This window comes from Sarcophilus harrisii, chromosome 3 (assembly GCF_902635505.1).
Source record: "Sarcophilus harrisii chromosome 3, mSarHar1.11, whole genome shotgun sequence".
Taxonomy (NCBI): domain Eukaryota; kingdom Metazoa; phylum Chordata; class Mammalia; order Dasyuromorphia; family Dasyuridae; genus Sarcophilus; species Sarcophilus harrisii.
In genome coordinates this window covers 15817840-15844159 of record NC_045428.1, presented here as the reverse complement: position 1 = coordinate 15844159, position 26320 = coordinate 15817840, and the positions used below count along the sequence as shown (strand labels likewise).

The following is a 26320-nucleotide window of genomic DNA, read 5'->3' as shown; positions in this document are numbered from 1 at the left end:
TCTCTCTTCTTTTTTCTCTTTTTTTCCCTCTCTCTTTTCTCTTTCTCCTTCCCTCCTTCTCTGCCTCTGTCTCTATAGAGAGTACTCTATACCCTTGGCAATATATTGCCTCATGACTAAACAAAACTCTCTTTTTTCCTAGAGTTATTCATCCTCTATTTGAAAACTAGGAAGTTGACCACCTCCTAAGACTAAAGTAACTGAATAAGAAATGCAGCAATGGGTTCTCTCTTAAATCTCTCTTGACTTCTTTTGCTGTATCAGTGTTGACTATGCTGGTCTCCTTTTCTCTGGAATGGGCTGTTTTCTGGTGAAACCAGGGAATATCAGGAAAGGTGATTAGAAGGACATTGCTTTTACACAAAATTTGTTTCCTTTTGCATTCTTGTGGGGAACAAAGGGAGCTTAGAGATCTTGAGTTGTCTGTCTGCATCTCTTTGCCCTATTCCTACAAAATATAGGATGGATAAAGCTTTTTAATGTGCTCTTTGAGACCCAGAAAAATATAAATACTATGAACAATAAATAAGAAAAATTTAAAACTAACCATTTTCTAAAAACATGGATTAGCATCTGTCCCAATGAAGGTATGTGATGATAAGACAAAATTAGTAGCTTGAAATTCTGTAGAAGAAGAATGTTCTCTTCAGCTTTAATATTCCTGTCATTGTTATTATAGCCTGGAGCTTAACAGAAAAAAAAAAGTCAACAAATTTAAAATCCATCCCACTTATAAGAAGAACTTCTTGTTCTGACTCCCCAGCTCATGTTTGAAGATTTAAAACTTCACGTAATATCTAACATCTGACATATGGAGGAATGGAGATAGTACTTTTTTTTTTTTACTTTCTATAAGTTAGAAAATCCTGGATGTAGTCATTTGAAGGACAGATTTGAAAAACAAGGATTCAATTAAGAACATTACTGAAATATTTTGGTCACTTATGAGTGCCATAGTTTAAGAAGGTTATAGATAAGTGAAAAGCCAGCATGGTGTAAGGACAGAATAGTCAGCTTCCAGGGAAGAAAGACTGTCCAGCATCTGACACATACTGGCTTGGTGACCCTGGTGGAATCACTTAAGTCCTCAATCCTTTAGACATCTCTCATATTATAAATCACAAAGAAGGTGTCTATCTATGTTCACGTAGAGAGTTTCCTCATTGGGAGCTCTCCATGTTAATGAGATCAAAGTTCCAATCCTAATCTCATAAATCAATTGGGATGTATCTAGAATGAGATCCCAGAGGAACAGTTGAAAGAATTAATGATGTTTGTACTGGAGAAAAGGAGATTTAATGAAAACCCTCACAAGAAAGGGATGGTATATAAACTTAAAAACATCCCCTAGAGTAGTAAGAGAAAACATTAAGGTTATATATCTATAACTACTTCTGCTCCTGCTATTACCGGTATTATTGTGAATATACCCAGGACATCATTGTGAAATCCATCACAAATAGGAGTTCATTTCTTTGGGAGTTCTGGTCCTTCTATAGGTAACTATTCACTCTTGTGAACAATTGTTTGTGAGTTTTTCTTTAATTACTTGTCTGCTGTCCCTCCAATAGAACATAAACTCCTTGAGGTGTCAAACATAATGTCCAGCACATGATACTCAAATATAACATGAAACAAGGAATTCCATGAGAGACGCCCAAAGGAAACAAATCCTCCCAAGGGACATTGCTTCAAGTGAATGTCTGCCAACCCCCAAAGAGTGGATCAACTCTGGATCAACGTTCAAACATACACACTGTGAGAACACTCTGCCTACAGGTGATATGGAACCTACCTACTGCTGGCTGTGGACATTTCTGTCTTTGTCACCTTAGCAGGAAAATGTATCAGCATTGTAGACAGCCTGCCAAACAGGAAACAGCTTCCAGAATGCTTGGCCAGCTTTGCTGGGAAGTTCATGCTCTATGGATGTTGTAGTTGTGTCTTAGGAAACTTAAAAGCCCCTTAACCCCTAGCCCAAGGCCTTGGATTTAGTAGGTATGAGATATTGAAGAAATAAACGGATGAATTAATAAATGATCCAATCCACACTTGAGATTGGCTTGCTTTGAATAACAATATGTGTCCTAGGGCAACTCATAAGGTTGTGTGTGACTTGCAATCCAGAATACCTGACTTTGAATCCTGCCTCCCACACTTAGTGTGATTCTGGGCAAGTCATTTCACATCTGTTTCAGGTTCCTCCTCAGTAAAATGGGGATCTTAATAGTACCTGCCTTCCAGGGATATTGTGGGGCTTGGACAAGTTGACACAAATGCTTCGTAAACCTTTAAGCTCTACATAAATGTCAGCTACTACTTATTAGTTATATCCTCTTTCAGGAAGTTAGTGTGTTCTTTCCTTATCTCTTTTGCCTCTGACACGTAAAGCTGTCCCTCTCCTAAAATCATAAAATCCCATCCACTCTTTCCAACTAGGGATTTTTTCATTCCCTCTCTATGTTGCTCTAGTGTCCCTCCTGGTGCTTTGTGTTCAGGAGATGCTTAATAAATACTTGTTCACTGATTTCTTCAAAACGCAGCTCATGGAGATTAACTGGTTCTCTCCCTTAAACTCCATTTGATTATTTTGGAAATACTTTATTATAGTTATTTTAATGTATGTTTTGTCCCCTGCAACCCAGACAATAAAGTCCTAGAGAGTAATGACAGGTTTGTTTTTGCCTTCTTATTGTCTGGATTTAGCATTTAGGGTTCTGGTATCCAGAAGACCTTTAACAAATGTGTTTTTAAATCAAGCCATTCTCCAATTGAAAAATGGTCAAAGGATATGAACAGACAATTCTCAGATGAAGAAATTGAAACTATTTCTAGTCATATGAAAAGATGCTCCAAGTCATTATTAATCAGAGAAATGCAAATTAAGACAACTCCAAGATACCACTACACACCTGTCAGATTGGCTAAGATGACAGGAAAAAATAATGATGATTGTTGGAGGGGATGCGGGAAAACTGGTACATTGATGCATTGTTGGTGGAGTTGTGAACGAATCCAACCATTCTGGAGAGTAGTTTGGAACTAGGCTCAAAAAGTTATCAAACTGTGCATACCCTTTGATCCAGCAGTGTTATACTGGGCTTATATCCCAAAGAGATCATAAAGAAGGGAAAGGGACCTGTATGTGCACGAATGTTTATGGCAGCCCTCTTTGTAGTGGCTAGAAACTAGAAACTGAGTGGATGCCCATCAGTTGGAGAATGGTTGAATAAATTGTGGTATATGAATATTATGGAATATTATTGTTTTGTAAGAAATGACCAACAGGATGATTTCAGAAAGGCCTGGAGAGACTTACATGAACTGATGCTGAGTGAAACGAGCAGGACCAGGAGATCATTATATACTTCAACAACAATACTATATGATGACCAGTTCTGATGGACCTGGCCATCCTCAGCAACGAAATCAACCAAATTATTTCCAATGGAGCAGTAATGAACTGAACCAGCTACGATCAGAGAAAGAACTCTGGGAGATGACTAAAAACCATTACATTGAATTCCCAATCCCTATATTTATGCCCACCTGCATTTTTTATTTCCTTCACAGGCTAATTGTACAATATTTCAGAGTCTGATTCCTTTTGTACAACAAAATAACGTTTTGGTCATGTATACTTATTGTGTATCTAATTTATATTTTAATATATTTAACATCTACTGGTCATCCTGCCATCTGGGGGAGGGGGTGGGGGGTAAGAGATGAAAAATTGGAACAAGAGGTTTGGCAATTGTTAACGCTGTAAAGTTACCCATACATATAACCTGTAAATAAAAGGCTATTAAATAAAATAAAATAAAAATTAAAAACAAAAAACAACCAAAAAAATGTGTTTTTAAAATTGAATTGAATTTAAATTAATCAACATGCTTTAAAAACTTCATTAGACAGAGTTTGTCATTCAATATGAAAGGCAGTTAAAAAGACAATGTCAATACTCCCAAAGGATAAAGGGACAGTTTTTAATTCAATCGTTTGTATTTCTTTAGGATGGAAAGAGAACCTGAAAAGAAAACTTCAGAACCACTGGAAGATCTCAAATCTGCTGCAACTAATGGAAGTGAAGAAAATGAAAAGCTGCAAGTTAAGATACAGGCTTTTGAAGAAAAAATAAATGAAGAGAGCAGTCCTCCTGGCTCTGCTCGGAGATCTAGTCTAAGCCAAGTTTCAAAGGAAGAAAGGAAAGATCTGAGATTTAACAGGTAGGTTTCCCATGTTTGGAATAAAGATTTTTCTCAGTGTTATAGGGGATACCTTAAATAGCTATATTTGTGACTATCCAAAATTTAATTTCTTAATTACTTGGTATCTTTCTTGATGGTGATGGTGATTACCAACTACTTACATCTAAGATTTACAAAGAATACTCAGTATGCATTGTTTTATTGGTAAGAAAAAAAAAAGAAATGAAAATTCAATTTAATCTTTAAGCTTTAAAATGAAAAGTTTGAGCTAAATGGTCTCTGAGGTCTTTTCTTGCTCCAGATCTGTGATCTTACAATCAGTGAACATTTATTAAAGTCTATGTATTCTATATGGAAGCACTACCTAAATCCATAAAAATATTAAGAACAGAGATGCCCAACTATTGTTTTCAGAGGCAGAAGACTATAGGAATGCGTCTTTGCATACAATGTCAACTTTTTCGAACCATTTTCCTCCCTTTTTAAAAAATTCTTTGTTTTTAAAGAATTATTTTCTGGGAGAATAAAACTTTTAGTGTGCTGGAATTTCAATAAACTTTTATTTTATTTTTAAATTAGAGGTGACAGTACTGACAATCAAAATTCAAAAGTCTCGATAAATCATCTTTGAGGAAAAACCCATAAGATTCACTTGCATATACATATATGTCTGTAGATATATTTGTACATACACATATATGTATATGTATATACATGTGTATAGATAAATAGGTATTTATATAATGTCTCCACTCTTCTTCCATTAGTTTATAGAGGTGTGAAGGTGACCCCTGAGTTGATGAAAATTTGCCAGCAGAGAATGAATTTCACAAGGACTCATCATGGGGGAATTTCTTAGAGAATAGAGCTGGTAATGGGCTGTTGCCTTCCCAGCAGCCTGAGCTAAGTTAAGGGAGACTTATCGCCAGCTTGGTTACAGGGAGGATGGATTTAATGGCCCCAGCAACCCTTAAAGCTCAAATAAGTTACAGAGTGGCGCTGACCCACATCTGCCGAGGGGGCATTCAAACAGATAAAATTACAGATTCTGAAAATGTGGAAATATTTTAGGACTCTTCTTGGCAATGCAAGTTCATTTTAACTCTGAACTCTTTTGATTTTCAACTTTGAATAAACCCCCAGATTGTTAATGATCCAAATCTTCACATCGGTCAAGTATATTGGATGATTTTTCTATGTCTCATTTGGTGACTTTATTGAGTTGTTCAGTAAATTACTTTGAAAGCAACTTGTTGTACAATCTAGGTCCCCGAGATCACTCCAGAAGCTGCATTCTTATTGCCTTTCTCTCACTTAGAATCCTCTAATGATTTTTTAAAATCCTGTTTTAATTTTTCCTTTGTTTACATCATAGGTCAAAAAGTTTAGCTTTGCATGCAGTCCACCTAAACCATACAAATTCAGAGGACGAACGAGATGTTAAGAATGGAGATGTAATGGCCAGCATCTCTTTTTCCAAAATAGATGGGCTTAGCCAAGAAAATTATAAGTCACCATTTAAAGCAGATACTGAAGAATCGCAGCTGGAAGTTTCTTCAATTTCACACCCAAGTAGTAAATGGACAGAATCTGAGAACTTGCCAGAAACAGTTAAAGAAAATGGTCATGAAAAAACACCAGAGACTACACGAAGTCATGTGGAATACCAAGATAAGCTCTACTTGCACTTAAAGGAAAATCTCAGCAAAGTGAAAGCATATGTCATGGAAATTGGGAGGAGTATTCCAGTCCCAGATCAGTGCACCGTTGAAGGTAAGCATTTGGAACTTTTCAAATTCACAAAACTTTAAAGGACTTTGGATTCGCAATACTTCTATCATCACACAAATAGTCACCTTGTCTCTTTTCAGATATTGGGATATGATAGATTGAAAGAATTCCTTTATCATTTTTTAGCTTTTATTCCATCTTTTTCGGAGTAGCTCATCTCCCAGTGTCCTATATCAGTGGCCGTAAGATCATGATATTCTGATGATTTTTACCCAGACTTCATAGTTTATCGACTGTTCATTCAGCAAGTTACTTCCATAATCAGATTCTCCTCTTCAGGCATAGAGGAATGCTAATTATGTGCTATTTGAATATATGAAATAATAACTCAATATTAAGAGTAATGAGTAACAATTTTGATACCTTTGATACCAAAGTATATAAAATATGACCTCAAATAAACTTTTAAAAAGATAGATGCAGAATAATTAGGAGCTATTTTGCCCAACTATGTGCCAATAAATCTCATAATCTACTTGAAATGGATAAATACTTACAAAAATAACTTGCCGAGATTAACCGAGGAGGAAGTTAATTACTTAAATAGTCCTATTTTAGAGAAAAGAAATCCTGATCTAAATACAAATTCACAAAGCCTCTGTGAAATCACTAAGGTGAGGGATACCCCATGGGGACACTCTTTCTACAAATGGAAAATTGGAAACCCCATGACTAATCCCTTGAGTTAGAGATAGGGAATCTGGGACTGAGTCGCCCAGACTACATTTTGGGAAGCCATGGAACCCTATTGTCTTCTATGTACTAGAAATGTTTGCCATCAGGTAGCTTCTTGTTTTGATTAGTTGTTTGCACTAACATGTTGCTAACATCAGCTATTTCAATGCTACTGAAAACCATACCCTTAAATTTTGATAGTCTGGGTCAAAGTTCTGGCTGTCCTATCCTAATCCTAGTACTGATTGTACATAAAGAAGAGTCTACATATTCTTGAGAAGTGCTGCCCATTTCCATGGTTTATTGACCTATTTATTGTAGTCCTATGATTATGAGATTTTCCGTAGTCAGGGTCCTGTACTATTCCATAGTCGGGGTCACACAGCTAGAATATTATGCTCTATACTGATAGATCACTTTCTGTTTTCATTATCTTTGACCATGATCTCTTTCTAAGATATCATTCAGCCCTCCTATTTTTACCTGTTATCTGCTACTAGTTAAAACAAAAAAGATTATATCCTTACCATGGTTTGCTCCTGAGCCCATAAAGAAAGAATAGAGCTAAGTAGCTACTCAAGAACTTGGGAATAACATCCATTCTTGTTTAGCATGGCTAAGTGGAATAGTATATTTCCTAAGAGATTTCTAACAAATTTTTATAACTGTTAAAGTTAGGTAAATAAAAGCAACATTGCTCATTTTTAAAGAGAATTTGGAATATTTAGGAAAGAGCTGGAATAATTACCTTCAATATAAAATACATTTTTATCTTGTTTCCTCAACTGCTGAACTAATAAACAAATGAAGAGTTGATTTTGTGGGGGGGGAAAAAACCAGATGAACTTTTAATTTAATTAGAAAAAGAAAATCAAATTGCTAGCTTCAGAAATGAAAAGGGTGAACTTTCCATCAATGAATAGGAAATTAGAGCAATAATTAGGAGCTATTTTGCCCACTTATGTGCCAATAAATCTGATAATCTATGTGAAATGGATGAATACTTACAAAAATATAGCTTGCCCAGATTAACAGAGAAGGAAGTTACTTAAATAGTCCTATTTTAGAGAAAAGAAATCCTGATCTAAATACAAATTCACAAAGCACCTGTGAGATCACTAAGGTGAGGGATACCCCATGTGGACACTGTTTCTGCAAATGGGAAAATAGTTCATCTATGCTGCATCCTAAGGAGTTCCCTGAATTTCAGGAGATTGAGGTCCCTTGCCAATAGTTTTGTAGTTAGGGTAGGATTTGAATTTAATTCTTCTTGAATTGAAACTTAGTCATCTATACACTGTGCCATGTAGTTTCTAATTTAAAAAACATTAGTCTAAACCTGTCATTTCATTCCTTAATGCAGAGCAACACCTGCTTTGCTGTGTGGTGATTACATTTCCCCCAGAAATTGTGACTTGTCCAAGATCATGAAGCCAGGATATCTATGAGTCAGGGGCAGGACCTGAGGCCAAATCACCTTCATTTTAAGGCAGCCTGCCTATCCACAATGCCTCTATATGTACATATATGTAAAAATATACATATAGACTAATTTTTAATTCCAAGAATAGACGCAAAGAATCAAAAGCATGTCTGCTACACAGGAAGGTATGCTTCTTGTGGGAATTTGTGAAAAATCCTGAGAAGCTGTTTCTAACACCTACTTGTCAAAATGGATGAGATTTCTTCCCACTTCTGTGAATTATGTTGAGAGTTTGAGAGTCAACTAGAAGTCTGGGGGATTTGCCTGAAATATTGAATGAATCCATCATCTTTTTTTCCTTAAAAAAAGCATGGCATTTTCTTTTGATACGAAATATTTCCTGTCAAACAAAAACTGAAAACTTAGTAAGTATTTTTAGCCATTATTTCAGAATTCATTCATTGTATTGTAATTTCCTGAAAGTTCTTTCTCAAATAAGTCACTGGGAAATTCCTCAAATAGGACATGTGCAGGGAAAAGGAGATTGATGTGACTCATTGTAAATCTCGCTACAAAAAGAACTCGTGCTGATTGCACATGGGACAAGCTGTTAATATTTCATAGATTACACAAGGTCCTCTGTCCAAAAGCCAGTGAACAGTCTCTTGGCTGTTGCAGCTTCTCTTATAATTATGTGATCATTCAATGGTTTCCCTTCTTTCCTTCAAAAGAAATTGAAATTTTTTGTTAGGAATATTTTTATTTAATATTTTCCCCAGTTACATTTAAAACATTTTTTACATTTGTTTTTAAAACTTTTGTGTTCCAGATTCTCTCCCTTATCTCTCTCCCAAGCCGCCCATTAAGAAAGCACATGTAAATTTATGCAAAACATTTCCATAAAAGTCATGTTACAGAAAACATAGATCTCCCTTTTTAGAGAGAGAGAGAGAGAGAGAGAGAGAGAGAGAGAGAGAGAGAGAGAGAGAGAGGAAGAGGAGAGAGAAACAGAGACAGAGAGAGAGAGAGAGAGACAAAGAGACAGAGACAGAGATAGAGAGAGACAGAGAAAGAAGAGAAGGGAAGAATAAAGGGAGTAGTAATGGATCAGTGTACTGCTGAGAGTAGCAAAGTCATTCCCAGCTGATCATCCCAGATCATTACTTTTACTTTGTACATAATACATTTCACTTTTCTTGATTTCATGGAGGACTTTCCAGATTCCTCTGAGAGCATCCCCCGCATCATCTCCCACAGAACAACAATCTTCCATCACAATCACGTACCGCAATTCATTCAGTCACTCCTTGACTGACGGGATCCCCTCAACCTCCACTAAAGAACTGAAATTTACTCCAAAGAACTGTAAAGTTATTAAGAAAAGACACCAATTGAGAAATTCAATTTAGTGTAATTTGATGCTCAGCAAGTGGAAACTGATATGCCCAATCATGCCAAGCTATCTAGAAACAGATTACAACCATATGAATGATTTAGTCAAAATCATTAGTAACAAGAGAAATGCAAATTGTATTTAACTAAATAAATTAGAAAGTAAGGAAAAAAAGTTGCAAAAAAAGATGTCACAGATGTACCAAATGAAAGTGTGAATGGACATAAACCTAATAACAACTACAGGTTTTGCCTCGTACTGAGAAACTTGTCAGAGATGAAAAAGCTGGGAATAGTTGATATTGGAGGGGCCGTGGGAAAATGGGCAGACTAATGTATTACTGACGGAGTTGTAAATTGGCTCTACTATTTTCACAATAATTTGCAATCATCCAGTTAAATGGGAGAAGGCTCGGGAGGAGGGGTAATACTTATAACAGTGCTTTTGTGGCAGCAGAATTGACAATAACTGGATACCAATTGGCTGATATATGGCCAAATAATTTGTAACACAAGAATGTCATGGGATATTATTGCTTAGTAAGAAATTATGACAATGAAATATAGTAAAACATAGAAAGCCATGCATCTAAATAAGCAGAACCGGGAAAATATGCACAATGACTTCAATAATGTAAGCAGAATAATAAGAATAAAACTTTAAGTTGTATAATTATAATCACACACAAACGTCTAAAGCATGACTACAACATTTTAGAAAGAAATAGAATTTATAGGGTGTCTCAGAAGTCTTGATACAGAGTTAAGCTTTTTAATACCTTAAAACTGCACTAAAACTTTTGGAGCTTTGGGGATTACAATTTGTTAAGATGTTTCAAATTTACTGGAACCCTGCTTTAACTGTGGCTTTATTATCCGAATTGGAACTTTGTTTTTGTTGTACACGGAGTAGGATTCACACAGGGCAGGTTCCTTTCATGTCCTGGCAAAGTAAGTTTTAACCGTTTGTATTTCTGAATGAGTTTGTAGCCCTGACCAAATCAATTAATGCTACTATTTTCTCTTCTTCCATAACTAGTCCCTCCTTTAAATTGGAGGATTCAATCATATTAATTTACTTAGTCTACTTAGTTATTGTTTTTATTCTCTAATTTCACTTAGAGAGTTCTCAGAACATGACTCTCAAGAACTCTGTTGAAAGGACTGAATTGAATCTTCATACTTGAGGGTAAAGGAAAGTCTGTACTGTTAGCTATGCTGGGAAGATTTGGAGTAGTGACTGCATTAAATGGATCTAAGAATTTAGGTCTCAGAGGTCCCCCTCATTTTTTAAAAAATAATAGCTTTTTATTTTCAAAATACATGCAAAGATAGTTTTCAACATGCACCCTTGCAAAATCTTATATCTCAGATTTTTCTACTTCCCTTCCCCTTATTACACCTTCCCCTAGATAGCAAGTAATTCAATACAGGTTAAACATGTGCAATTCCTCTTTACATATTTCCACAAATATCATGCTGCACAAAAAAAAAAAAAAAAAATCAGATCAAAAAGGAAAAATAAGAGAGAAAAAAAGAGCAAGCATACAACAACAAAAAGGTGAAAATACTATGTTGTGATCCACATTCACTCCCCATAGTTCTCTCTGGGTGTAGATGGCCCTCTCTATCACAAGTCTATTAGAATCACCTCATTGTTGAAAAGAGCCACAATAAGAATTGATCATCATATAATCTTGCTGTTGCGGTGTACCATGTTCTCTTGGTTCTACTCACTTCACTTAGCCTCAGTTCATGCAAGTCTCTCTGGGCTTCTCCGAAATCCTCCTGCTGATCGTTTCTTATAGAACAATAATATCCCATAACATTTACATCCATATCTTATTCAGCCATTCTCCAGTTGATGGGCATCTACTCAGTTTCCAGTTTCTTGACACTACAAAAAAGGGGGCACAAACATTTTTGCACATGTGGGTCCCTTTCCCTTCTTTATGATCTCTTTGGGATACAGGCCCAGTAGAAATATTCCTGGATCAAAGGGTATGTACAGTTTTATAGCCCTTTGGGCATAGTTCTAGATTGCTCTCCAGAATGGTTTGATCATTTCACAATTTCCCCAAAATGCATTAGTGTCCTAGTTTTCTCACATCCCCTCCAACATTTATTATTATCTTTTCCTGTAATTTTAGCCATGTGAGGTGGTACAGAAATCCCCTCATTTGGTAGGGGGCGGAGGATCAGCAAACTTGGGTGACACAATTAGTAAGGGTTCCAGGTGGGATCAAATAAGATGCTGAAAAATGTTATTCCAACTGATGATGAAACATATTTCCTCCTTCTAAAGTATATAGTGGGAATAGGCTGTGGTCACCAAATGTTTCATACTGAAACTGGAAGGTACAGCCTCTTTCTTTTGGTTCTATTTAGCTATTTCACTATGTACATGGAAGAATGCTGGGTATGGGGGTTAAGGGAGTAGAATGGGAAGTTACTGATAAAAAAATAAAAGGTATCAATAAAAATTAAGCTGTCAAAAGCAAATCTTAGACCTGCACATTCAAAAGAGCGGATCGAGCAAGGCAGTATTGAGAACCATGATCCAGTGCCTGGAATGTGGGTTGGTCAAGCAATGGCAGGCTTTCCTTTCAGATGGATTATTGCTTCATTTCTTGCCACAACAGACAGATACATCTTTTACACAGATGCTTTTGTGATAGCTGAGCCCACACAAAGACAACATCATCATCACAATGCTCTGTTCTTTTGAAAAAAAAATTTTGGTAACATCTTTCTTTACTTGGCATTTTCATCTTTCTTGTATAAATGTTATAAAAAATATTTTAGACTTAGGATCTTGGACAGGACCATAATGGTTCTCTCTTCCAATCTCCCTCTCTTTATCTATAAATAAGAGAATCAGAATGAATGAAGAATATAGGAAAATGGCCTAGATTTAGAGATGTAAGGAGCCTAATAGGTCACTTCATCCTTCTCCCATCAGTTCATGGGTGGGGAAACTGAGACCCAAAGAGACTGAATGATTTGCCAAGGATGGCCCAGTCAATCAGAAAACTAAAATTTATTAAATAGTTACTATTTAATAATAATAGTATTTAATAGTAAATCTGCTAAGTGCTGAGGAGACAACAAAAAGGCAAAAAAAAAAACCAAAAAACCAGACTCTACTCTCTAGAACTCACCCTCTAAAGGCAAATAAACACCTGTATAAAAAAAAAAAAAAAAGAATCAATTGCAGATTATATAGAAAAGACTTCTTGCAAAAGGGGGGACTTTGGCTGAGACTTATGAGAAATCAGAGAAGCCGGGAGTCAGGCAGGAGGACAGGCAATAATAATGTTCAGTAAGGAGATAGGGAGTCCTCTGTAAAAAATGGCAAGGTCAGAGTCCCATGGAGGGGAGTAAGGCATAAGAAGAATGGAAAGGTAGGAAGGGGCCAGACTATGCAGGGCTTTAAATGCTGAACCCAGGATTCTCTAGTTGATCCTAGAGGCAGCAGGGAGCCACTGGAATTCATTAAATAGTGGAGGGCAGATCTGCACTTTAGGAAGAAAAATTTGACAGTTGACTGGAGGATTGATTAGAATGGGGAGAGAGTTGAGGCAAGGCTATTCCAATTGCCTCTGCCTGAGGTGAGCGGAGTGCTTGTGGTTCCGAGAAGAAAAGGGATTTTACAAATAAAAACAGATTCTTGAGAACCGGTTGTATGTGGGGAGTGAGAGGGAGCGAGAGGTCATGGTTGACACCAAAGCTGCAAGCTGGGGTGACTGGGAGAAGGTGGTTCCCCAAGTAGTAATTTAGGTAACTTTATTGCCATCATCAATCAAGCTGAGAGAGGTGGAGCCCTAAGCCGAGGTCCGGCAGAGCCATTTGATAACCAAGGGCTATCGTGGGGTTTCTCTAGATTGTACCTTTCACAGTTGTTATTACCTTTTTCAAGCCCTAGCACACAATAGGTTGGATTTTTTTTTAACTTTCCCCCCATTTTCATGTACATAAGGGACTTTCTCTGGGGAAGTGTGGCTAGAATCATAGCTCTAGACTGAACTAGAAAGGAGCTAGAAGCCATCTTGTCCAATCTTCCTATTTTAGAGAGGAAGAGACTGAAGCCCAAAGAGATTAAATACTTGCCCATGGATGCATAGACAATAATTGTTAGAATTGTGATTTCAACCCACTTCCTCTGACTCGAGTGTCTCACAGTGCCGAGCTAACGCCAGCATGCGCATCATTGCCTGAAAATGCTTAATAAAGGCGGCCACAGAATCCCAGACTCTAAGGGACTTCAGAGAGCATGGGTACAGCCCATACCTAATGAAGAACCCCTTCTGCTTATGCAGCCATTGCTCAGAAATCCCCAGTTCAGGAGAATCTCCCAGGGCAGGCCATTCCCTTCACGGACGGCTCTAATTATTAGAAAGTTGGTTCTTATGTGGAGCTCAGAATTTCTCATCCATTCTTCCTACTTCTTGTGCTCTACTGATTGGCGAGTCGCTAGTCTGGTCCTCCACATCATGAGGAGCCCCAACTAGTCTCAGTTAACGCCTGACTCAATGCCTCTCTGGACTTCCTCCTCTCCTTGATTCACCCCCTTCCACTTTAAATTCTCTCTTAAGGGTTTCTTCTCCCCGTCCATTAGAATATAAGCTTCTGGAGGGTTGGCACTAACTTGTTTCTTTGTATTTATAACCCCAGCAATGAGCCCAGTGCCTGGCAGATAACAAGCAATAAATAAACGTTCTTTGTTTTTGAGTGTGCTCTTTGGGGCTGACCAGAACAGCTCCAATCAGACCCACAGATTCTTGAAGATCACTCTTATGTTCCCTGCCCTGTCTTCTGTCCCCAAAACTAAACGTCCACAGTTCTTTCGTCCAATCCTCTCCCTTTGGAATAAGGTACAACCTTTCCAGATACATATTCCAACGGAGAGTTAATTTCAGTGTCACCTAAAAAATCAAATGTCCTTCCTTGCATTAGGATTTTAATTCATCTTGTTAGTACCTGCCCTACTATTTAGCAAGGAGGATTGGTCACCTTTCCCTGGATTCTCTCTAGCTCATCAAGATCCTCCTTAAATTGTATTACCCATAATTAAATGCTGTTGCTCAGTCATTTCAATCACATCTCACACTGACCTTACTTGGGATTTTTTGGGCAAAGATACTGGAGTGATTTGTAGTTTTCTCCTCTAGCTCATTTTACAGAGGAGAAAACTGAGGCAAACAGGGTTAAGTACTTGCCCAGGGTCACACAGCAGATAAAGAGTCTGAGACCAGATTTGAAGTCAGAAAATGAGTCTTCTTGACTCTGGGCCCAGCACTCTATGCACTGTACCACCTAGCTGCCCCCTACAACTTAGTACAACTCCTCAGATGTGATCTGACTAAGATAACTCCTTCCTAGGTGCTTTAATTCTCTTAATTAACCAAGATTACATTTGATGACTTCCTAAACACACTGTCAATAAATAGCTTAATCTTTTTAGACATACTCTTGTCCAGCAATACTTTCCCCTCCACATTAGTTTGATTATTTGAATCCCTGTGTAAAATTTTGCATTTATCCTGATAAAAATCCACTTAATTCACTTCAACCAAATGTTCTACTTTATCAAAAACAATTTGAATCCTGCCTGTCATTCAGCATGTTAGCTAAACTTGCCATCTGGGCTTTACCTCTAAATTAGATAAGAACGCCATCTACGTCTCTAGCTAAATCATTGATTTTTAAAATAAAATTCAATGTCTTCTGCTTTTACATTATCCGTTTTCCCCAATATATCTACTACCCCTCAAAACATTTAGTGTTGAGGACAGAAGACTGGTCAGGGAACATAAGAGTAATCTTCAAGAATCTCTAGGGATGATTTGAGTTGTTCTAATGGAGGTGGTTGGGGAAGGGGGAAGTTTCAGGAGTGCTCATGCATGGAGTCTTATGGCAGTCAAATGGTACCTTTTCCAGAAAAACTAGATTGGTCCAATTGGTGTTCCCAGAGAAGGAGATAGAAGCAGTCCATTGCTAGGGTACACAAGCAGTACCATGATGGGAGTGAGGTGTCCAGAACCAGATAGTTGAAGTGAGCTCCCACCTATCAGCAGGACTCAGGGCTGGAGCCACAGCATGAGTTGGGAGCTGCATTGAGGGTAGCATAGCAGGAAGATGGATGCAGGAAGAAAGACCCAAGAGTAACACTGAGTCACTGACTGTCCTTTCCAGGGCCACAGGGGGTACAAATGTTTGTTGCCAAAAGTCTAGAAGTTATATTCTCTCTATGTATATATTTACATATATCAAATAATACTTAGTAATGACTTATCCATCCTCAATCAAACATGACAGCCCTGTCAATCAATAAACATTTATTAAGCACCCCTACTGTGTGCCTCTCTATGTGATCTCGGCCAAATCCTTTACCTGCTCTAGGTCTTAGTCTCATCTCTAAAATAAAGGGATAAAGAAGATGGTGATGATATAAATAATAACTAGCATTTGTGTGTGTGTGTGTGTGTGTATATATATATGTGTATATATATATATATATACATATATATATATATAAAATCACATACACACACAGAGTATAGCTTTAAGGCTTATAAAGAAGAAGGTGGTAATATAAATAATTACAATTAGCATTTGTATATATATATATATATATAGAGAGAGAGAGAGAGAGAGAGAGAGAGAGAGAGAGAGAATAGCTTTAAGATTTATAAAACACTACATAAATGTGTATAAAATAAATACTGATATATAATATGTATAAAGATATATAATGAAGATGGTGATGATATAAATAGTAATAATTAGCATTTACTTGATATATGTATATTTATATACATAAAGAGAGAATATAACTTCTAGAACACTAACTATATATGTGTAAATACTGATAGATATTACTACATATGTAGACATAATTATACATACATGTGCACATACATGCATTGTGTATACATATGTATATATATTCTTGTGTATATTATATGCATAGACATATACACACACACACACATACATATATACAGTTATATAGAGATATAGATATATATTTATATCCTTGCTCGGTCCTCACGATTCTGGAAAGTAGTGCCACGATTACACACATTTCACAATTGGGTCCCACAAAGTTAAATAACTTGCTTGCAGACTCACTAGAAAGTGTCCAAGGCTGTGTATGAACTTGGGTCTTCCTTTGCGTCTTCTTCCAGCTCTAAATCTACGATCCTATGTACTCCGGAGTTCCTATGACGCCCTTCTATCCCCAAGACAGAAGCCTGGCTCTCTTGAATATCACGCTGAGAGAAATCTTCTTTCTCCATTTTGGGAACCCAAGACAACATAAATCACAAATCTATCACATTTCTATTCTAGGTCCTGGTGCTGAGCTCCAGGAACTATAGCTTGTTCGATTCCATACTCTAGTGTCCCCTTAAATAGATCTGAACAGTAAAAAAGAAGAAACTGTTGATTTTTTTTTACATGTAAAAATTTTCTGGAACTTTGTATTAGAAAAATTGGCAGGAAAATATTTCATAAAATCCTAAAATTAGAGCTGGAAAGGACCTCCCAAGATATCATGGCCAAATCCTGCCATGAGCAAGTATTCCTTCTCATAAAACCACTGGCACACAGCCAACCTCTCACTGGAGCTGTCAGTGACAAGGAGTTTCCTCATTCTGGAGGCAGGCCATGTCACTAAACACCGTAAAAAAAAAAAAGTGCGAAATCTTCCACTTTCTAGAGCAAGGACTACTTTCATTTTTTTTCTGTTTCTCTTCAGTGCCTACTACAGTGTCTGGTATAGAGTAGACACTTGAAAGTATATTTAATTTGGTAATATCTAGCTTAGCCGAGATGTATATTTAACAGATTAAAATAACGAGCTTATGGCATTTAAAATATATTTCAAATTGTGACTCACTTTTTCTTTGGTTCTGTGGGTTTTTTTTTTTTTTTTGGTTTTGTTTTGAAGAGTGACTACACAAGCCTTGTCTCATTCTGTTTGGTGAGGAAACTTTGACCTGCTCCATTTCTGAAGTGGGTCACTTTGATCTTCCTGGTGGTCCCCCACTCCCAGGGATTCACCACATTAATGCTGAATTTAGTGCAGATTCTCCTCAGTCTAACCATTGTGACACAGAGCTCACAAGATCCACTAGCCTCAGCTTCCCAGGTAGCTGGACATACAGATGGGCACTGCCCTTCCATAGGTGTTTTTAAAAGGAAACTCTGCGTTATTGTCCCCTGCCTTGTAGGATTAGATTTCGCAGGAGGGATCATTCCCCCTGAATTTATGATGATGATTATTTTAAAATATTTTTACTTTCCCCCAGTAACATTTAAGACAAGTTTTTACATCTGCTTTTAAAACTTTGAGTTCCAGATTCTCTCCCATATTCCCACTTCCAGCTCCCAGTAAGAAAGCACATGTTAAGTTATGCAAAACATTTCCATAAAAGTCCCCCCCAAAAAAAACCCTCAAGAAAAATAAAGTTTAAAAAAATAAAGATGCTTCAATCTGAATTCAGACATAATCAGTTCTTTCTTTAAGATAGCAATTTTCAGATGATTATTTCTTATTTAAGAACTTAACAGAATATGCCAGTCACAGTTTTAAACTGAAAGTTGGCTTTAAACTTCCTAAGAGATCCATTATATAAATTATCTATACTAGTCTTTTCCTGATAATACTTCCCTTCACAGAACAAAGGGAGCAGGAATTTTTGGGGGGGTTAGGGTTAGACAAGATGGCCCCAGTAATCCCTTCCAATTCTGAGATTCTGTGGTGATACATCCCAACAAAATTCCCTTAGGTAAAGATAAACCCTAAATACCTTCTGGTCATAATAAAATAAAGATTCACGAACATGTGATACTACTATGAACAGAACGCCAGACTTAGAGACTGAACGATCTAAATTCAAATCCAGCTTCAGACACTTATGAGTCATGTGACTGTGGACAAGTCACTCAACCTTAGTTTCCTTATAATAACAAATATTTATATCATGCTAATAACTGTGTGTCAGACTCTGTGCTAAGCACTTTACTGAATTCTACCATGGGAGGTAGGTACTATTATAATCCCCAAATTATAGGTGAGAAAACTGAGTCAAACAGAGTTAAAGGGCCTCAACAGAGCTCAGCGTCCTCCAATCAGTCATCCTTTAAGTGGGCTTCTGGGCAAAGGATGGGCAAAGGGACCAACTGGTCGGGAGTTTCAAGAAGCCATGAGCTTTAAGGAAGCTTTGAGAATGTACTGGAGACCGGCAGATGTTAATTTGGAGGATTCCATGTGTGATCTTTGGACCTTCCTGAAATATGACTTTCAATTTTTTTCATGGAAAATAATTTTAAAGGGCTCGAAATGCCTCTTGGACATCAAGTGTGTCTTCAACAATCCTTTGCTGAGTGGTGTAAACGAATTAGAACCATATGGGTTACATTTCCTTTCAAATATGTGGAGAGTTAGAAATTAAGTAAAATTCAGCCAGAGGCAAAATGTGCCTTGCTGAACCTGAAACATTGGGGAGATGGTTTAAAACAATCAAGGAATCCCAGAACTATATATTCATTTACCAATCCTTGATTTATAAAATTTAATCCAATTGACCCTTATTTCCTTTTGGTACAGGGAACTGACATCCTGATCCTCCTAGACTTGCATTTCTCTACTAAAGTTAAACAATGACTTTTCTAAATTATTGGTAAAAGTTACCTGCTTTTAAATGTAAATTCATCAAATCATCCTAGATTTGAAAGTCTGACTTTGAAGCTTTACTTGAACACCTATCTGAGTGGAAACAATACATTTGTTTGGTATCGGACTGTGGATATTCCCAGAATCCCCAACATCTTTGTACTAAATTTCTTTTTTTACATTCACACCAGTTCATAAATTCAAGACTCATACCTATGTTTTTATGGCCTTCCTTTGGATATTCCTATGGCGGATAGATGCATGCAGGGGGTTCACTTTAAAGGAAGTGCAGACAGTCATAAACGCACTTCATTTTTCTTGTAACTTAGAACCAGAGCATTCCTCCACCAGGATCTTTCTGCCATCCAAACTTGCAAATATCCATTGGCACATTTCCAAAGGTGCATTTTGTGCAATGTGACAGTGGAGAAGCACTCTGCATTCAGAGTCCAACAGTCCCTTCACCTCTCTGGACCTCAGTTCAAGTGTAAAATTTGCAAAATGAGGATTTTGAGTGGCCATAACTATCCCTTTTCGTGCTAGATTTATGATCTTATAATTTCATGGCTTTTTTTCCAGGCACTTCTAAGTTTATATTCCATAAGCTGATCTTAGAGGATCATAGGATTCAAAATGAAGAGACCTTGGAGTTCACATGATCTACCCCACTCCTTTTTTTTGTTTTGTTTGTATGGTGATTTTTTTCCTCAACAATGATAAAAGTGGAACCACCATGTTTGACCTTGAATATTTCAATACTTAATGTGTTATAGGAGGAAGAATAGATGGCACTTTAAAAAGATATAATCAGGGAAAACAGATTTAACCAAGAAGAAAAACTACACATTAGAGAAACCCATGTTGAAGGTGATACAATTTGGAAAACACTCAAAGGATTGTTTTGTTTTTGTTTTTTTTTCTGTTTTTCTCTTGGTTCTTTACTTCTTTTAACAAAATACATTTATTTATTTTATAAGCATTTATTTTCTCTCCTCTAGTAATCTCCAAATTGAACATGCAAAAAGAAAATTCATGATAATTATGCATGGTCCATGAAACAAAGTCCTACCCTAGTCATGTACAAAGATCTCTCGAACCCCCTTATTTTTTTTAATTATAGCTTTTTATTTACAAGTTATATGCATGGGTGATTTTTCGGCACTGACAATTGCCAAACCTTTTGTTCCAATTTTTCCCCTCCTTCCCCCCATCCTCTCCCCCAGATGGCAGGTTGACCTATACATGTTAAATATGTTAAAGTATAAATTAGATACAATATAAGTATACATGTCCAAACAGTTATTTTGCTGCACAAAAAGAATCGGACTTTGAAATGGTGTACAATTAGCCTGTGAAGGAAATCAAAAATGCAGGTGGACAAAAATAGAGGAATTGGAACCCCCTTATTTTTTAAAAAGGGAAACTTGAGTTTTAAGTGACTTGTTCAATGTAGCACGGTTTGCAAGCAGGCTAGCTCTTTCTATATACTACAATACTTCCCACATTACAATATTTTGATTTTATGCTCCACAATGAAGATTATTCTGACTTTGATTTTTGGTCCAGTAGGTCATGGGTTCAGGTAAGAACAGAGGCACACGAACATTAGGGAGTTTCCAAGGCTGCCAACTGCCACCTGCCTTGTTTGTGCAAAGAATTTTCTAATTAGTGTGTCGGATGCAAATTACAATGTCATAATATTAAGAGTGGGAGAACTCATTTTAAATTCTGCTTGCATGCTGCCTTTCAAACATTCAGAGCGGAAGAAATCCCCAAGTGCTATAAGCCAAAAGCCAAAACATTGCCCTTCCCCTCCTTTTTGAACCTAAACACCCTTTAAGATCAATTTAAATCCATGTGTTTCAAATTCATTTCCATTTAATTCATCAAAATCGGCCTTGGTAAGATCTACAATGACTCATACATGATGTATGAAAACTTACAGTTTTTAAAGGGATTCTTCATTAATATCTTCCTTTGATACTTCAATGTGGGATGAAGGTCACTCTGAATTGCTGAAGACTATGACAGCAAATTATCCATTCTGGCTGGTACTTCTTTAAAAAATAGTCTTTTATCAGCCCTGAAGTCAGGAGGACCTGAGTTCAAATCTGGTCTCAGACCCTTAACACTTCCTAGCTATGTGACTCTGGGAAAGTCACTTAACCCCAATTGCCTCAGCAAAAAATAAAAATAAAAAAGTCTTTTTGTTCCTGCTCTGTGATGGACTATGGCTCCAAGACCGGCCAAGTTAGATACCAAAAGATTCATAACAAGAACTTGTAGATAGTTAATTTTTTAAAGCCAATGAAATTCCTACTCTCCACCAAGATTCCCAGGGTTATCATCTGAAAGAAGCACATATACTGATGAAATTGTGGATCTTTGAAGGATTGTTGAAGGTCTTTCATGGAATCTCACCAAGAAAATGCCCCTGGAAAACAGAAAATCCAAACCGTGGCTTCCATGTAACTTTCCAGGGTAGGGTAGTCTATGGACCCTTTCCCAGAATTATATTTTTAAATGTATAAAATAAGAAATTACAAAGGAAGTCAATTATATTTAAATGAAGTTATCAAATGGAAAACAACTCCAATAACAAGCTCATGGGCCCTGTTAAGAAACTGTAAAGGATACCTCTACTTACCCCGCCCCAAACAAGAAAGAACAAAAAGAAATCTATTAGTTTCCTCTGGTTTTTGTTTCCTGCCATCACAGATAATCGACAACCATTTTTTAAGTACTTACTATCCACCACTTTGCTAAACATTGGGGATATAAAGGAAAAGCAAACAAACAGAAAGTGCCTCCCCTCAAGGAGCTTACTTTCTAATGAGGGAGGTAATAAGTACATATGGAACAGAAAGAAATCAGCCTTAGATGGAAAGATGAAAACATACTTTGTACAAAGTCCACAGAAATCTTAGGTCAGATTTGTGCTCTGTACAAGTGGCTTACAGGCAGCTAGGTGGCTCTTAGCCACCAAATCTAGCCTCAGACCCTTAGTAGTTGTGTGACCCTGGACAGGTCACTTAACTTTGTTTTCCTCAGTTTCCTCATCTATAAAATGAGCTGGAGAAGAAAATGACAAACTGCTCCAGTATCTTTGTCAAGAAAATCCTAAATGGGGTCACGAAGAATCAGACATGATTGAAAAGTCAAGAAGTGATTTATGACTATGTTGGCTGTTTGTCTTATAGAATTCTATAAGTCTATCTGACAAGTCAGTAGAATAGGTAACAAGATCTAAGCATCATTTATGATCCAATCAAGGATTATTGGGAATCTTGCCCCTGAATCTCTCCCCTGCCTAGCCTGTTCCTCAAACTTGGGATTCTCCCAGTAGTTGATTCCTTCGTGCAATTGTCTTTGCCCTTGTCATTTTTTTTTAAATGGAAACGTTAGAGTCCCTAACACCTCAATGAGGAGTGGGTCGGTTATATTCCAGGAAAAAATTAAGCAGGAGCTATTGTTGGGCTGCTAGGAAAAGAAAGCACAGAAGTTAGGATTTGGGGATAGGATAGAAGAAAAAAATTCCCCTTTTTGTTTCCTATTCTTTACTACTATAAAAATGGTGTTTTGTGGATTTGTTATATGTGGGACCTTTCTTTATGCTTTCCTCCAACTCAAGAAACAAACATCGTGTTTGTGAGCACCTGTCCGCAGAGCTAAGTAATGGTCTTGTGACTAAGACAGTGGATGGCATGATGGAGAAGGGCACTGGGTTTTCTGCCCCAATCCATCCCCTCCTGCTTGGCTCCTTGGGGCCCCAAGCAGCTCATAGGTAAAAACAGGATCAATTAGGCAGGTATTTCAGTGATACAGAGTTGTCGTTCTTGGTGGAATGGACTTTCGCAGCCAAAAGGCAAGAGATGGAAAGATCCAGATTAAAAAGGCAGGTTCCATTGTGAGTTTACCTTCTTTCTTCCTTCCATCTCTTAATAAGTCCCAAGAGAGGCAACAATCAATATTTACCATCTATCTTGGAGAGCCCTTGGATTCATTCAGTAAGCATTAAGTGCTTTACTATGTGACGCAAGGATAAAAGTGAACCCTCCTTCACATTCTCAAGGAACATACATTTTATGGAGGAAACTCCTTTCACTTTAGCAAATTGTAACTTCAGCATTATCTTCCACCCTTCCTTCTCCTCACTGCACATTTCCAACCAATGGCCAAATCTTGCCATTTCTACCTCCGTAACGCTTCTCACATTGACTCTTGCTCACAGGCAGATAGCACTTTAGTCCAGATCCTTGGCCTCTTTCGTCCAGATGGTTGCAATGAGCCCAGTTTGCTAGCTCTCTCTCATCTCTCCTCAATCTGTTTCATCTTCCCCAAGCTGCCAAAGTGACTTTCCTTCTGCCCAGACCTGACCATGTTATTCTCCTATTCAATCAACTCTCTTCCCACTATAATTCCTGCCTGATATTTAAAGCCCTTAACAACTTGATCCCAACCTATCTTTCCAGTGTCAATATACATCTCCCTCCTCACATTCTCTGGTCTTTTCTCTGTTGTTTAAATGACACCAGATCTCCCATCTGTGTCCCTTTGTACCTGCCATTCGCCATACCAGATATATTTCCTCCTCACACCCACCTCATAGAATTCCTATCTTCCAACTAGATGAAGCTCAACTCCCATTTCCTTCTCCATGATCTCTTTCCTCAAGTCTGCCCCAACTTCTAGTCCACTTTCCCCTCTTCTTGTATTTAACCCATTTGTATATTTTCTCATTTGTTTATATTTATTCTCTATATAGGTAGATGGAAAGATAGATATTTCTTGACTTTCCTATTACATGGCAAGCTCCTTCTGAGGAGAGATTGCTTCATTTTTTTTCCTACTTGTATTTTCAGCATTTAAGGGTCTGGCGCCTAGTAGTTGAAATGTTTGATGACTGATCAGTTGATAAATGTTGTGTATAAATATGACAAATCCAAAAAACAACTTTGATGAGGAAGGCACTGGAGCAGGAGTGGGAGATGCAGGGCAGTGATATGGTGAGGCTACAGACAATAGAAAATAGGAGACATAATCACATTTTCTAGAAAACGCATTTTGCATTTCGATCTTTCCACAGGAGAAAATATCATGTATGGAGACATTGTTCATGTCTCACTGACCAGAAGTATCAAATTCTTTGCCTGCAAAACTCTTGAGTGCCTTGTGAACAGATTAAAATATAATTGGGAAATATTTAACAGAATAAGTAAAAATGCAATACATCATAGGTAATGCTAATTTGTAGTATTCTAAGTCAATCTACAGCCTTACAGGATTTCATTTCTATTTGAGTTGGACACCACTGGGGTAAACTAGGCCGATGCTCTGCCATTCTACAATTCTCATTGGGGCAGAGTAGTTAATGTGTTGGAATGAGCAGATTTCATGGAGTGTGCTCTTCTGTGACTGATATGAACCTCAAGGGATAATATAAGTTACATATAATAGGTTTCACAGACTCTGAGCCAGTAACGCTGACTCTTTCTTTCCCTGATAACATATCTGTAGAATTTATAAATTTGTAGAATTTGTAGAATAATAAGAATTAATAATAAATATATAAAGAAAATGTGAATTTATGTAAGGTAGCAATATGTAGACCTACTTGATTTCATTTAGAGGAGGATGGCGCTCCCTGAGTTCTTACACACCCTGTTGTGATTGTTATTCCTCTGTATTTTCTTGCTTTCTTCTTATTTTTCATTCATTCATTTGGAGGCATCAGTTTATTTCCCTCTCCCCATCCCATGCAAGTTACCTTTATCTTGCAACTCCCCTGCCTTCCAGAACCCATTTTATATTGTTTTCCCTCAGTAGATCGGGAGCAGGGAGACGGTTTTCCTTGCTTTTATAAATACAGCTCCTGGCACTAAGTAAATGATAAATGTAATCTAATCATCATCTACTATTATATCCTATGTACCAAACAGTGTCCCTGGTGTTAGAAATTCAAAGACAAAAAGCAAACAATCCTAAAGGAGGGTTTTCCATTTGGGAGGAAATGCCACAGGGAAGAATCTATAACATAGCAAGCATGGTATAGATGGATGAGAGGGGGGATAGAGGAGGAGAAGGAGGAAGAGGAGGAGGAAGGAGGGAAGGAGAGAAAAGACAGACAGGATAGATAGACACATAGATATATAGACAAGATAGATAGACAGACAGATAGACACATAGCTACATAGACAAGATAGATAGACAGACAGACAGACAAGATAGACAGATAGGATAGATACATAGCTACATAGACAAGATAGACGGACAGACAGGATAAATACATACATATATACATACATGGATATATAGATAAATACATAGATAGATATAGATGTATGTGTTTGTGCAAATTAAATTCACCATTTCTGGTGATGCTTTGTGCTGAGCCTTGAAAGACACCTTCCTATTTCCCCAGTCTCTTGAGAGTTTGTGCTCTTCCTTGTGCCCCTATTTTGTAGGTCACTCAAACACTCTCTGCCCTTCGGTTTCATCTTTTCCCGGGACCCACATTTTAAAAAGCCAACACGTGGAGTTCTGTGCCCACTTATTCTGAACCCTCACCCAGCTGTAAATCTGCAAAGGTGGTGAAGGAATTATTGACTTTCAGTTTTCTGGGGTAGATTAATATTAAAATGAAATTAAACTTATGCATTGTAACCCCACTATGCACTGAATTAAGAGTGAAAAAGAGTGCTGGGGTATCTAACCACCCCAGCAAGACCTAAATCATCTAGACCCTGACCATAAGGAATCCCAACTGCCATAATTCATCTGAAAAAATATGTTTGCTTTTGGTGACATCTGGTTTTCTGACCCAGTGGATTTTCAGTCATGTTGACGTTGAAGACTCCCAGATCCACGGGTCGGTCTGAAGGGCCATCTGCCAACAGTTTCTTTCTCTGTGCTCCTTTGTTTATGGAATTGCATTGTGTTTACAAAAATGCTGATTCTGTGGGATGCGAAAGAGGTCAAAGAATGGAGATTCATGGACATTACACAAGTCATAAAATTTTCCCAAGGGATGTAAGTCAGAATGTTTTACCTGAGACTAAGACAATTGGAGGGAGAGAAGACGCATCCCAGAAAATGGTACAACTTGGGTTACAATTGTGTCAGGTCAGAATATCTCCAAAAACTCTACAC

The 26320-nt window shown here is 37.4% G+C and overlaps 1 protein-coding gene across 3 annotated transcripts in view; it reads left to right on the top strand.

Moving 5' to 3' along the window:
* VEPH1 (ventricular zone expressed PH domain containing 1) overlaps positions 1–26320 on the top strand; it is a 205951-nt gene that overhangs the window by 106234 nt on the left and 73397 nt on the right. For 2 of the 3 annotated variants that reach the window (XM_031957564.1, XM_003766195.2), the window contains exons 8-9: positions 4014–4226; positions 5584–5981. In XM_031957564.1, coding sequence (XP_031813424.1) covers positions 4014–4226; positions 5584–5981 — 611 coding nt within the window. Of the gene's footprint in view, positions 1–4013; positions 4227–5583; positions 5982–16679; positions 17403–26320 lie in introns of those variants that run through there. The other variant, XM_031957565.1, reaches the window with a different exon arrangement.